The 14,947-nt window shown below is 36.2% G+C and overlaps 1 protein-coding gene across 1 annotated transcript; it reads right to left on the reverse strand.

Annotated features, from left to right (window-relative positions):
• Nucleotides 1-495: 495 nt before the first annotated feature.
• Nucleotides 496-1,437, reverse strand: LOC110303257 (olfactory receptor 6C6-like). Its single transcript, XM_021174307.2, has one exon. The coding sequence runs from the start codon at nucleotides 1,435-1,437 to the stop codon at nucleotides 496-498; it is 942 nt and encodes a 313-aa protein (XP_021029966.2).
• Nucleotides 1,438-14,947: the final 13,510 nt, after the last annotated feature.

Here is a 14,947-nt window from a genome sequence, read left to right on the forward strand (position 1 = left end):
TCCATGTGTACTCTTTGATTGGTGGTTCAGTCCCTGGGAGTTTGGGGGCTCAGGTTGGTTGATACTGTTGTTCTTCCTGTGGGGTTACTAACCCCTTCAGCTCCTTCATTTCTTCCTCCTAACTTCTCCATTGATGTCCCTGGCTCAGTTGGATGATTAGCTACCAGCATCCGCCTCTGAATTGGTTAGGCTCTCACACAGCCTCTCAGGGAACAGCTACTATACCAGGCTCCTGTCAGCAAGTGCTTCTTGGCATCAACAACAGCCAACAGCATCTGGGTTTGGTGTCTGCATATGGGATGGATCCCTAAGTGGGGAAGTCTCTGGGTGGCCTTTCCTTCAGTCTCTGCTCCACTCGTTGCCCCTGCATTTCCTTTTGATAGGAGCAATTTTGGATTAATATTTTTGAGATGGGTGGAGGCCCCATCCCTCAACCGGGAGACATGCCTAACCTCTGGAGGTCTCTACAGGTTCTCTCTCCCCTTTGTTGGATTCTTAATTCACTGTTTGAGAATGACACAATCTGTGAAGCACCTGCTTGAAAGCATCTTTCACCTGCTGGTTCCTTAGGGTGTAAATGAAAGGGTTTAGCAAAGGGGCCACAGAAGTGTTGAGCACAGCTACACCTTTATTTAAGCTCACCCTCTCCTTGGCTGATGTTTTAATGTACATGAAGATACAACTCCCATAAGTAATGGAGACAACAACCATGTGTGAGGAGCAGGTGGAAAAGGCCTTTTTCCTTTGTTGAGCTGAAGGAAATTTTAGGATGGTTTTGATGATGAGTGTGTAGGAAAGAATCACTAAGATCAAGGTGATGATAAGTGTCATTATAGCTATGACAAAAGCCATCCATTCTATGAAACGAGTGTCTGTGCAAGACAGCTGCAGGACAGGAGAAGTGTCACACAGGAAGTGATCTACAGTTTTGGAAGCACAGAATTCCAGTTTGAGTCCCAACATTAAAGGGGGAAAGATGGATAAAAACCCTGTCACCCAGGAGCTGAGGACCAGTATGTGGCACACTTTGCTATTCATGATGATGGGGTAGTGCAGTGGTCTGCAGATGGCTACATAGCGGTCATAGGACATGGCAGCCAGGAGGTAGAACTCTGTGATAAGTAGTAGAAAAAAGAAGAACAATTGAGCTACACAAGCATTGTAGGTAATTGTTTTGTCTCCAGTGAGAATGCTCATCAAGAATCGTGGAATACAGGCAGTTGTGAATGCAATTTCTAAGAAGGAGAAATTCCGGAGAAAGAAGTACATTGGAGTCTTGAGGCGAAGATCCAGCAGGGTGAGGAAGATAATTACTAAGTTCCCCATCAAACTCAAGATGTAATTGAAAAACATAAACAGGAAAATCAGAATTTGAAGCCGAGGGTCATCTGTCAATCCCAACAAAATGAACACAATCTCTACTGACTGGTTTTTCATGTTTTTTCTTGTTCTATCAAGTCTATGGAAGAAAACAAAAACAACATTATCAACAACATGAAGAACAAAGTCAAAAACTAAAATAAAAGTTGTTCTTTTTTTCAATCTAGAAAATTCTATTTTATAAGTTTAAAGAGTGTAAAAATGTTTTAAAATATTAGTTTAGACTTTATCCTATGTGTAAGTCCTCTGCCTTTTCAGCATCTTTCTTTGTCTGTACAAATTTACAGGAGGTATCTCTGTCATTTGAAATATAGCCCCTCTGTTTCATTAATGTTCATCTGTGCCCATCTTTCCAATACTTTATCCCAATGGATTGTCCAGGTGTGTAGTAATTCAGGATTTCAAAATTTTGATATTTTATTTCAAAAATTCAAACTGAAATGCCATAAGGATGATAAAATGTTTGTAGGTGATTCTTGTATTCTCAGTAACCATGATACCAATGATTTAAAGATACACATTTAAAAATTTTCTAAGAAGAAGAAACTTCAAAAACTAAAATTAACTTAATATTGTAAAATATATTCTAACACAGTCAAACAAAATTTTAAACTGAGTTAGTTAAAACTGCTGCTGTAAAAATTCTTTCTTTAGTATGTTTTCCTATGACTGTCCGCTATTCCATGATGGGTATGAGATGGGAAAAATAGATATTTATGAAAAAAACCATAATAACCTATAAATTGAAAAATGTGTTTAAAATAGATATGCAAGGTTTATTCATCTTTTACAAAGTTACATGAGACAAATATCTTATATATGTAGAATATTCTATTCAATATTAATTCCTCCTGTATTCTACCATGTTTATAGTCTTAAGTATCAAAAGTAAAATGTATATGTAAATAATTAGAATATTCTCAAACCTTCTAAGATATGTTCTGTATACTATAAGTGGATTAAAATGGAATATACTTCCCCAATTAAACTTTTAAATTGTTAAGGAGAATTAAAATGACACATGTGCAACAATATATACCTGATTTTAATAAACACATCAACTTGTTGGTAACTAGAATTGATGTGTTGAGTTTATTTCATCCAGTCCAATAAAGCTTAAACTAACTCCAGATACCACTTCCTTTCCAATATAATCTCATTTGGAAAAATTTGATGAAAGTTTGGAGAGCAACATAGTCCCATTTTCATATCTTTGTGATTTTTAAAATAGATAGGACATACTGTTGTGAAATATACAGAAAATTGTTGTAGAAATAGAGAAATAAATACCTATCTTTACATATATGAAGAAAATTATGAATGAACAGAATGGTAGTGTTAGGAAAGCCTAAAATGTTTACTTTTTTAATTAATATGAACTAAGTCAGGGAAAGTAAGTTCAATATTGTGGAAGATAATTTCTTAATATAAGTGTGCAATATCAATACCTCTTTTAAAACAGAGCACAGCTATGTAACTAATGTACATCCTGCTTATTTTCTAGTGAACAAAGGCATCAACATATCCCAAGAGAGCACAATCAGAAGGAAAAAATACATAGAAAGCCCATAGCAACTTTTAAGCACAACATATGATAGGAATGAAATGAACACACATTTTTATATATTATTCATACTATCATTAGAATACTTAATTAGAATACTGAAACATACCAAAATTTTTTTGTCTACTGATATATATATATATATATATATATATATATATGTATGTATACATATATATGCATACATATCTATCAATCTACTATCTATCTATCTATCATCTATCTATCTATCTACACACACACACACACATATATACACATACATACACACAAATACGCATACACACACATACATATAACACAGGCACATACATACACACACACACACATACATATATATATATATCACCATTTCACCAACTTTATATTTCTAAAATTAAATGAGTATGATAAAACATTTAAAAAACTATTCTGAGTTGAATTTTCTGAAGGGGACAAACAGGTTATTTTCAGAAGTTATAGTTTTAAAATTACTCTATTTTATATAAGATTTTATGTAAGATTCTACTCAAATTTTAATTTTAATTCAGTTGGTATAAAATTTCTACTATGAAGAATTAGTGACATCTCTACAAAAAGTTTCCTAGTAGGTACTTTTTAAATCATCATAATTAAATGACTTAAAAAATATTAACTGGAAATTTTTAAAGTATAGCAGTGAGGATGAAAAATAAAACAATTTGCATCATGTGAAGCATAAATTATTCATTAGAAAATAGTACAAATATTAAATAAACATATAAAAAAGAAAGAGTGATTTAACATATATATCCTCCTCTTTGTCATCTACAGGAATTTACAAAAGAAGCTATTTGATGCCTTAAAAATTGAAGACTTGAGACAGCACTCTAGTCAGATGAAGCAGCCTTAGATAAAGAAACTGTATGTGTCAAACCAGCTTTGGCTTGAAAATATATTCGGCATCCTCATATTTATTCATCCCTAATATAACAATATGATTAATAATATAATACTATGAAATTTTCTCATTTGAAAATAGTGCTTTGTTCTGATTAAGCAATCACATATAACACATCCTCACAATGTATACTGAAAGGGATATCACGGAAGGCATACTCTGAGATGATGTGATCAGAGTATAATAAATATAATTGCATCTAGTCTTATTGGATGCTATAAATCTTATATACAATTAAAATATACTTTACTGTTGCATCATTACTGCATCTCACTTGTAATAGTTTACAATTACCTCTCAATAAAAACTTAAAAGACTAGCCTTTCATTGGTTTAAAAGTTTTCCTCAGCTATATGTGTAGGTTCCTGGTAAATGTGCACTTCCATCCTTCAGCCAGCATCCTGGTAAATACTCTACCCACCCCATTCTAACCTAAATACATATTTCTTTTCATATATTATCATAGAGATAACATTTTGACTAATTTATTGCTTGGTAGGAAGGTACATGAAATTACCATTTCTAGCACTTAATACATACAGCTCACTTGTCTGAAGTATTGTAAACCTGACTGAGTGTGACATGCAGCATAATATGAAAATACACTGCCTCTGATGTGGTGAAGGATCTGTGCCTCTGTGTCTTATTGTAAAGCATCTAAGGACAATGAATTCTCAGGGTAACTGCAAACCAAGACCATCATTTATTTCCTCAGGGAGTGCCAAATTTAGATACAGAATTATTTTCTATAGAACTAAAAATGTGTGCACAAACTTTTTCTTTTTAAATCTATGATTCTAGATAGTTACAGAATGCTGTTTTATTTATATCACATGTCCATCTATTGAAATTATAGTTATACAGTTATGATTTAAAGAATCAGAGAAAATAAAGAATATTTCAAAGGATTATAAAATTGATAATTTAAGATAGGAAATGGTAACCCATTGTAAACCAACTAATTCTAATGTGAGTGTGTTAGTCTATAAACATCCTGTTTCATCCAGTGTATTTGTTTAGCAATATGTTCTGTCAAACATGCCACCACATAAGTGCATAGAGGGATTTCAATCTTAGCTACAGCTGGAGAGCATTTGTAAGAATGTCCTACTTCTCTCTTAGAGATCAGTATACAGATTTTTTCCCCCAATTTCAACAATTAGAACCATTCAGTAATCTCTAAAATTGTGTACATGTATTTTATAAAGTATATTTTAGAAACTTATAATCCTATGAAAAGCACTCATAGGATTATAAAACTGAAAATAAGAGGACATGAGGTTGAGAGACAAGGGGTATTCAAAAGGAACTAGATAGTGAATATGCTCAAAATACATTTTATACTTGTATTCATATAGAATACAGAAAATATATTTTAAAATCCCCTGGGTTTTAACAATAGTATATAGCATTAGGATGAATTCCTCAAATTGAATTTTCTGAATCAAAAGTAAAACATGCTGGGCATGGTGGTGCATGCCTTTAATCCCAGCACTTGGGAGGCAGAGGCAGGTGGATTTCTGAGTTTGAGGCCAGCCTGGTCTACAAAGTGAGTTCCAGGACAGCCAGGGCTATTCAGAGAAACCCTGTCTCGAAAAACAAACAAAAAACAAACTAACAAACAATCATAAGCTAATGTAAACTAATTTTTTTTCTGTGGGATTCAAGCAATTCCCAATAGGTCTGATTTCTCAACAACAGAGTGGGCCTTTTCTTGTTTTGTTTATCTATTCAAAATGTATTTATAGGGATTGAAAGGATGGCTCAGTAGCTAATAATAGTTAAGACTAGGTACAAATAGTTTCTTCCCTTGCAGAGGATCTGAATTATGTTCCCAGAACATACTTTTCAACATCACAACTCCCTGTAACTATATATCCTCAGGACTGACATCTTCTCCTGTCCTCCATAGGTACTAAATTTACATGCACAGTGCCACATAGAGAAACAGACATATATGTAATTGAAGTGCATGCTTAGGTTATGTATATCTTTTCAGAATAGCTATGTTACTCCTCCCTACTCTCCTACAATCTTTATTTCTTTTGCATGTGACCTTTTCTTTGGAATCTGACTTATTGTTTTATAACTTCATTTCTATCTACTTTCCTGAAATTAACATGATTTTGTTCTGGGAGAAGGGCTGAAAATTGCTTAATATGTTTATCCACTACAGTTTCTCAAAACATATCCCTGTTCAGAGTAATTTAGGATGATTCCATGGCATAGATATTGTGAAAAGTGCTGCAAAACATGTGGCTATTCATTCATATCCTGTATAGTGACTGGTACCTATACGTTAGAGTGGTTTATCTGGTAAACATAATTATATCTATAGTTATTTTGTGATGCTTATTCCTGTAGTGGGTGTGATAATATACATTTTTGTCAGCAATATTTCAGGGTTTTTTCACCTTGCATCCTTACCAACATTCATTATTTTTAAATATAAGATTTTTGTTTCACAATGCTATAACAATTTTATGCTAGACCAAAGGCAAAAAGAAAAGAAGAACAAAATTGTCACATGGAATATCTGAAACAGCAAGTGCAAAAAGTCTTCTGAATACATTACTTAGGAAATAAGGCAAAAAGATCAGAGATGGAATCTTAAAAAATTAAAAGCATGTATAAATGGCAGAAACTGCTCTATGAATGAAGAAGTTACAGTCGTTGTCAACTACACATTTAACAGAAGTCTAATGTGTAGAATATAAAACAACCCCTCTAAACTGTAAATATCACTAAAAAACAATTCAATGAAAATGGACCATGGGACTAAAGGAAGACCCTGAAAATAAGAAATATAAATTTATTAACATTTTAAAGGTGTTAAATAATCTTTAAAAATTTTTATTGGTTATTTTATTTATTTACATTTCCAATGTTATCCCCCTTCTGAATTACCCCTCCAGAAACCTCCTATCCCATTGCCCCTACCCCCTGCATCTATGAGGGTATTCCCCCATCCATCCACTCCTGCTTCACCATCCTAGCATTCCCCTATGCTGGGGCATTGATCCTTCCAAGGACCAACCCCTCCCCGCCCCATTGATGCTATATAAGGCTATCCTCTGCTACATATGAAGCTGGAGCCATGGGTCCCTCCATGTGTATTGTTTGGTTGGTGTTTTAGTCTTTGCGAACTCTAAACATTCTTACCCAACAAAAACATGAGAATTAAGTTTGTTTGAAATTCTATGCAGCATCCCCCAACCAGAGTGACTATTATCAAGGAAACAAATGGAGAGGGTTTGGGGAATGCCAATGATTTTGTAACTGCTATAACCATAGTGTAAGTCATATTAAATAGTAAAAGCACCTCAGTGAGTTAGTTCTCTAAACAGCAAATACAGCACTATAGTGTGACACTCCTTATATACCCAAAGGGCTACTATAGAGACCCTTATAATCAATATTCATTATTGCTCAACACATAATAGAAAGGAATTGGCACCATCCTAGTTGTTTGTCAATTGCAGAATGGATATTAGAATTGTGAAATATATACACAATGGAACTTTATTCAGGGGTTCTAAAAAGAAAAAAAGAAAAAACCCAGAATTTTGAAATTTGCAGAGATGGATGAAGAGGCAGCAAAGAGTTTACCTAAATGAGATAATGCAGCCTCAGAAAATCAAATGTCAATTCTTTCCCTCATATGTGGATTCTACCTTCAAAATTTTAGATTTGTCTGTTCAAGTTGAAGTTTATGTCTATACATTTTAGAGAGTTAGAATAGAACCATGGGAAGGGGAAAGAGGACAGGATATGGAAGGTTGGAGGACATCATGAATTTTGCAGGCAAATGGGTGGAACTAGAAAAAAATCATCCTGAACAAGGTAACCCAGATACAAAAGGACATGCATGGTATGTACTCACTGAGAAGTGAATATTAGCCAAAAAATTACAGAATACCCAGGATACAACCCACAGATGATATGAAGCATAACAAGAAGAAGGCCCAAGTGAGGATGCTTCAATCCCACTTAGGAGTGAGGGGGCACAAAATAATCACAATAGGCAGAGGAAGGGAGGAACCTGGGTTGGAGAGGGATGGGGAATCAGGATCAGGTATGGGGAGAAGACAGGAGAAAAGGCCAGAAAGCCAGGAGAATGAATGAAAATATTCATCAGTGGGGTGAGGGGGCCAAGGAAATAACCATAAAGTCCCAGAGACCTGGAATGTGAGAGGTTCCAAAGGCTCAACGGGAGATGACCTTAGCTAAAATGCTCAACAGTGGGGAGATAGAACTTGAAGAGACCATGTCCAGTAGATAGACATGGCCCCTAGTTGAGGTATGGGGCCAACCACCAATCTTCAAATTTTTTGACCAAGAATTGCTCCTGTCTAAAGGAAATGAAATTACAAAAATGGAGCAGAGACTGAATGAAAGGCCATCTGGTGACTGTCCCAACTTGGGATACATCCCATGGTCAGGGACCAAACCCTGAAACTGTTACTGATGCCATGTTGTGCAGACAGGTACCTAGCATGGTTGTCCCCTGAGAGGCTCTACCAGCAGCTGACTGAGATAGATACAGATACTCACAGCTAATCATTGAACTGAGGTCAGGGACCCCTATGAAAGAATTAGGGGAAGGATAGAGGAGCTGAAAGGGATTGTGACCCCACAGGAAGAAGAGCAGTAACAACTAACCAGTAACCTTCAGAGCTGCCAGAGACTAAGCAACCAACCAAAAGGCATACATAAGTAGTCTGGGGCCCTCAGAACATACATAGCAGAAGACTGCCTTGTTTGGCTTCATTTGGAAAGGATGTTCCCTATCATATTGAAACTTCAAGACCCAGGGAAGGATGATGCTTTGGGGCGTTGTGGGGGGGGTGAGGTAGTGGTGTGTGAGAGTGTGTGGGAGAATCTTCTCAGAAGCAGAGAGAATGAGGGGATGGGTTAAAGAACTTGGGGAGGGGGGACTGGAAAGAGGGGAAACGTTTGAAATGTTAATTAAAATAATTGAGAGAGAGAGAAGATGAAGAAGAAGAAGAAGAAGAAGAAGAAGAAGAAGAAGAAGAAGAAGAAGAAGAAGAAGAAGAGGAAGAAGAAGAGGAGGAGGAGGAGGAAGAGGAGGAGGAGGAAGAGGAAGAGGAGGAGGAGGAGGAAGAGGAGGAGGAGGAAAGAGGAAGAGGAAGAGGAAGAAGAAGAGGAAGAGGAAGAGGAAGAGGAAGACGAAGACGAAGACGAAGAAGAAGAAGAAGAAGAAGAAGAAGAAGAAGAAGAAGAAGAAGAAGAAGAAGAAGAAGAAGAAGAAGAAGAAGAGAGTTGACAAAACAGAAGGAGATGTTGATCTAAACTAAGGACATTTGAGAAAGCCACATAGAATCCAACTACTGAATAAGGTAATTTAATAACATTTGTAACTTTTTCAGTGAATTTTAATTAGGGCATACTGTTCCCATGAATAATACTGATCCCAGAACCATGTGTTACTAAAGGAAAATATCAGTTTCAAAAGTGTGAAAGCTCTCTAGGAGTTGGTGAGAGATCATCCTATGTCCACCCCTCCCTAAACAAAACAGACTATTGCCATTCTCTCAGTTTCCCACCATACATAAATAACAAGACAATATTGTTCAAAATACACCATGATTTAGGTGTAATACATACAGAGATAAAAGTGGATTTATGTGGAAGTCTAAGCCTGGATGGCTAGATTTCATATTGGAGGAAACTTCTATCAGGTTGTTGAAACTGTTAGGATAACATGAAAGACACCAAAAAAGATCTTGAATCTAATTTTATAAAAGGAATCTAGTTTTTATGTGTTATACTTAGATGTACCCCTATTCCTTATTAGTCTGTCTCTTGTTTACCATTTATTTATGACAATTTGTCAAGAGTCTTACGGCTGTATCTATATGTACATGTGTGTATCTATATATATTCTATTAGTCATTTGCTCATTTCTATGCCAATACAATTAATTATTTTTTCTCACAATGGGTTTGAAGTATAAATTTTAATTGTCTATTGATAAACCTCAGCATTGTTCTCTATTTTGTCAAGATATATTTGGTATGTTGAATCTGTGGTGATTTTATATGAATTTTGGCATTAATTTTCTGTTGCTATGAAGAATTCCATGGATGTTTTGATTGTGATTATATTGAGTCTGTGGATTGCTTCAGAGAATATGGCCACTGTAATTTGTTCAAGTTATTGAACATGGGATTCTTTTGCATGATTTAGTATCTTATGCTATTTTCTCCAGTTTATTTTTGTTATGCATGTTACATTTTCTTACTAGTTTTGTAGGTACTTTGTTAAAAAAATAACTTAAAATGCAATTGTTTACATGATTTCTTTCTTATTGATAATGTTGTTCTATCTGAAAAGCTGCATATTTTTATAGATTGATATCTTCTGCTATTTTCCTAGATTTGATCATCATCTAAAAATATTCTGATGCAGTATTCAAGAGTTTTCTAAGTATAGAATACAGACATGTGTAACTACAGGGAATTTTGACGTTTTTTCTATTTGTATCCATTTAGTTTCTTTCTCTTGACTTAGTACTATAAGAATTCAATCACAATGTTGAACAAGAATGATGGTGAATAGAAGTGTCTTGTTCCTGATATCAGAAAAATATTTTCAGCATTAGTCAGTCCATTTAGTGTAATGTTTACTGTGGGTCTGTCATATGCATTTTTGTAACCTTCAATTCTTAGATGTAAAATTTTGTCAAAGGAGTTTTCTTCATCTATTGAGACAACTAAGTGATTTTTATCTTTGATTTAATTCATGTGATATTTTGTGCGTATAAAACTCCGTTTAACTCTGTAGAATAAAACAAAGACAAAGTGATTTGATCCTTTAAATGTCGTATTAAATGCATTTTTTTCTTCAGATTTTGTGAAGGGTTTTTGACTTTATCTTCATCAGAAGAATTGATCTATTGTTCACTGTGTCCTTACCTATTAGTGTATTTGTGACTTTGTAGATCAGTCAGATGCCGCAAAAATAGAAATCAGTTGTACATGAAGGAACATGAGGAAGAAGATTACTATAAATTTGAGAAGTCCTTAATATTAAATAGGGAATTCAAACCCTTTCAGCTAAAGTACCAAAGGAGCTGAAGGGCTGTGCAGCACCACAGGACAAACAACAATATGAACTAACCAGTACCCCCTAGAGCTCCCTGGGACTAAACCACCAACCAAAGACAGCACATGGTAGGACTCATGGCTCCAGCTGCGTATGTAGCAGAAGATGGACTAATCGGTCATCAATGGGAGGAGAGGCCCTTGGTCCTGTAAAGGTTCTATGCCTCAGTATAGGGGAATGCCAGGGCCAGGATGTGGGAGTTGGTGGGTTGGGGAGCAGGGGGAGGGAGGAGGGGATAGGGGGTTTTCAAAGGGGAAAGTAGGAAAAGGGATAACATTTGAAATGTAAATAAAGAAAATATCTAATTAAAAATATATCTGGAAGAAAAATAGAAAAACAAAATAAAACATAACAAAACAACAACAACAACAACTAAATAGGGAATTCAAGGCCAGCCTGGATTATACAGCACAACACTTTCTTTTAAAAGTCCATCAAGAGATTCTAGAGGGTGTTTATTTGAACACTTAAAATATATCCTCTGATTTACTTCCTGGGAGCTCTGTGTGGTTCAGTTAGTTGATATTGTTCTTTCTATAGAGCAAAAGGGAGGGCCAGCAGTAGGTTGTGGAGGGGAAACTGGGATGGGGGACAACATTTTAAATGTAAATAAATAAAATAACCAATAAAAAAAAAATATCCTCTGTTTTGGCTTTATCTGGTTCTCTGCCTTGGATTTATAATGTTAACAACTTGTCTTTATTTCTCCTTCACATACTTTTTGGGCCACCAGCCAAAGACTTTCCTTTCGTCTCTACCTTTCTGATACGAATAAAACAACTGATGCACTATTGGGGGTCCTTTGAAATGGGGCTACTGGAGAAATACTCTTAACTTTGACACCCTCCATTGGAATAAGAGAAGCTAGGTTTGTCATTGCTCCTAATTCCAAAATGGCAGTAAGTGTTACCTCTTCGAAGCGAGGCCACAAATATACTTTGGACTCTTGGCAGCCTTGTCTTTCCCAGAAACCAGAGATGCCAAAAGTGTTTAGAAATTCTGATCCCTGATATATTTCCTAAATAATTTTAGGGCTATATTTTGATATTGGAAGATGGCAGAGTAGCAATAAAAGTCTATTAAGAAAAACATTCCTTGTCAAAAGAATTTCTGGCCATGGGAGAAGCTTAATATTCTAGTGAAGCAACTTACCTAGCAATGGACCACCTTTCATGAAGGAAGGACCATTTCTAGGAATTCAGGCTCAATTTAAATCATGCTAAAAAGGTAAATAGAATAATTACTTCTCTAACAAGATAGTTTACTATTTATTTTGTTTTATTTTATTTCATTTTATTTTCAGAATTTCAATGCCTAGTTCAGTCCTTACAAGCAAAGAGGCCATGAAGTTTGGCAGGGCTAACCCACCTTTCTGAAAACTGATTCAAAAGTCTACAAGCTTTCTCTCTCTATCTCTCTGTCTCTGTCAGTGTATCTCTCTGTGTCTTTCTCTGTCTATCTCCATCTCTGTCTGTCTCTCTTTCTCTCTCTCTCTCTCTCTCTCTCTCTCTCTCTCTCTCTCTCTCTCTCTCTCTCTCTCTCTCTCTCTCTCCTGTCTCTTTCTGATTTTGGCCATAATGTAAGAATGTTTTCTCTGGTACTCTGGGATTCCTTGCTTTTTCTCTAAAACTTTCTCCCCAACTCTGAGGCTACCTTATATTATGTGTCAGATCACAGACTGGTGGTAATTCAAATGCCATTTTTTTTCCGTTTTGGTTTCATTTGTTTGTTTGGTTTCTTTTCTTTCTTTTTTTTTAAATATACTTTTTATTAGGTATTTTCTTCATTTACATTTCCAGTGCTATCCCAAAAGTCCCCCATACTCCCCCCACTCTCACTTCTTGGCCCTGGTGTTCCCCTGTACTGAGGCATATAAAGTTTGCACTACCAATGGGCCTCTCTTTCCACTGATGGCCGACTAGGCTATCTTCTGATACATATGCAGCTAGAGACACAAGCTCCAGGGGGTACTGGTTAGTTCATATTGTTGTTCCACCTATAGGGTTGCAGACCCCTTTAGCTCCTTGGGTACTTTCTCTAGCTACTCCATTGGGGGTCCTGGGATCCATCCAATAGCTGACTGCGAGCATCCACTTCTGTGTTTGCTAGGGCCTGGCATAGTCTCACAAGAGACAGCTATATCAGGGTCCTTTCAGCAAAATCTTGCTAGTGTATGCAATGATGTCAGCTTTTGGATTCTTGTTTCCCCCTTTTTATTTTCATCCATTCCCCTCTGGGTAGATGTTAAAGTTTAGTTTGTCTGGCCTGGAGGTAAAAACTTTTAAGTTCTAATAAAATTGTTCTTGGGGTTAAAATGCTGATTAGGAATCAACCAATAAACAAGCAAAGAAAATTGAAACAGCTTCAGTAAATAATCAATATCCTTCAAAAACTCTTTTAAATTATTTCCACCTGCAAGAATATTCTACACAAATAAAATCCGTGTACTCCAATGTATGCATATATATTTAGATTCTTCCTGCTAGTTAAAGGCTGTTCAAGAACTGTATCTCGTGCTTTGAAAACACAAATTACCATTAGACTCTAGTGTAAGTAGACTTGTCTGTAAGGAGACTACTTTATTACCGAATATTAGTTAAAGAACATAGAGCATTTTGACAGGGCAAGACAGTACAGAGGTTCCTCCATCTTGAATTATTGCTGAGACCATTCAGGTTAAAATTGCATTTGATCCCCTTGATGGATAATCCTGGGAATATTAACCAAATCTATTCTAGGAACCCAAGGTCAAGATGCTCCAGCTCACTTATCTTAGTTTCTGTTAAACTGTTTGCTTGTGCAAACCTCCTGCAGCTAACTGATTTTCTTAGCTTCTTGTTCAGAACACATCCCATCTAAGCACCTAGCTTCTGTCAAATTGCTTGCTAATGTCACCTGATCCAGCAGCAGAGGAAGATGTTCTGCCTTCAGAGACCCCTATGCTCTGGATAATTGGTGTTACATTTAGAACCCAATCACCTGAATGTAGTCCCTGCAGATAGAAGAAGGATTTTCTTTTTTCTTTTTCTTTTTTTATTATTAGATATTTTCTTCATTTACATTTCAAATGCTATCCCGAAAGTTCCCTATACCCTACCCCAGCCCTGCTCCCCAACCCACCCACTCCTGCTTCCTGGCCCTGGCATTCCCCTGTACTGAGGCATATAATCTTCGCAAGACCAAGGGCCTCTCCTCCCAATGATGGACGACTAGGCCATCCTCTGCTACATATGCAGCTCTAGACATGAGTTCTGGGGGTACTGGTTAGTTCATATTGTTGTTCCTCCTAAAGGGTAGCAGACCCCTTCACTCCTTGGGTACTTTCTCTAGCTCCTCCATTGGGGGCCCTGTGTTCCATTCAATAGATGACTATGAGCATCCACTTCTGTATTTGCCAGGCACTGGCATAACCTCACAAGACACAGATATTTCAGAGTCCTATCAGTAAAATCTTGCTGGCATATGCAATAGTATCTGGGTTTGGTGGCTATTTATGGGATGGATCCCCGGGTGGTGCAGTCTCTGGATGGTCCTTCCTTCCATCTCAGCTTCAAACTTTGTCTCTGTAAATCCCTTCATGGGTATTTTGTTCCCCATTCTAAGGAGGAACGAAGTATCTACACTTTGGTCTTCCTTCTTCTTGAGTTTCATGTGTTTTGCAGATTGTATTTAGGTATTCTAAGTTTCTGGGCTAATATCCACTTATCAGTGAGTGCATATCACGTGAGTTCTTTTGTGATAGTGTTACCTCACCCAGGATGATATCCTCCAGATTCATCCATTTGCATAAGAATTTCATAAGTTCATTGTTTTTAATTGCTGAATAGTACTCCATTGTGTGAATGTAAAACATTTTCTCTATGCATTTCTCTGTTGAGGGATATCTGGGATATCTCTTCAGCTTCTGGCTATTATAAATAAAGCTTCTATGATTTTCAATTGTCTATAAACTGTGT

Source organism: Mus caroli, unplaced genomic scaffold (assembly GCF_978045245.1).
Source record: "Mus caroli unplaced genomic scaffold, Mus_caroli_1 scaffold_9, whole genome shotgun sequence".
NCBI classification, from domain to species: Eukaryota; Metazoa; Chordata; class Mammalia; order Rodentia; family Muridae; genus Mus; species Mus caroli.

Bases quoted from the DNA above. Each gene is read 5' to 3' on its own strand.
- LOC110303257 (XM_021174307.2), bottom strand. From the start codon at position 1,437: ATGAAAAACCAGTCAGTAGAGATTGTGTTCATTTTGTTGGGATTGACA.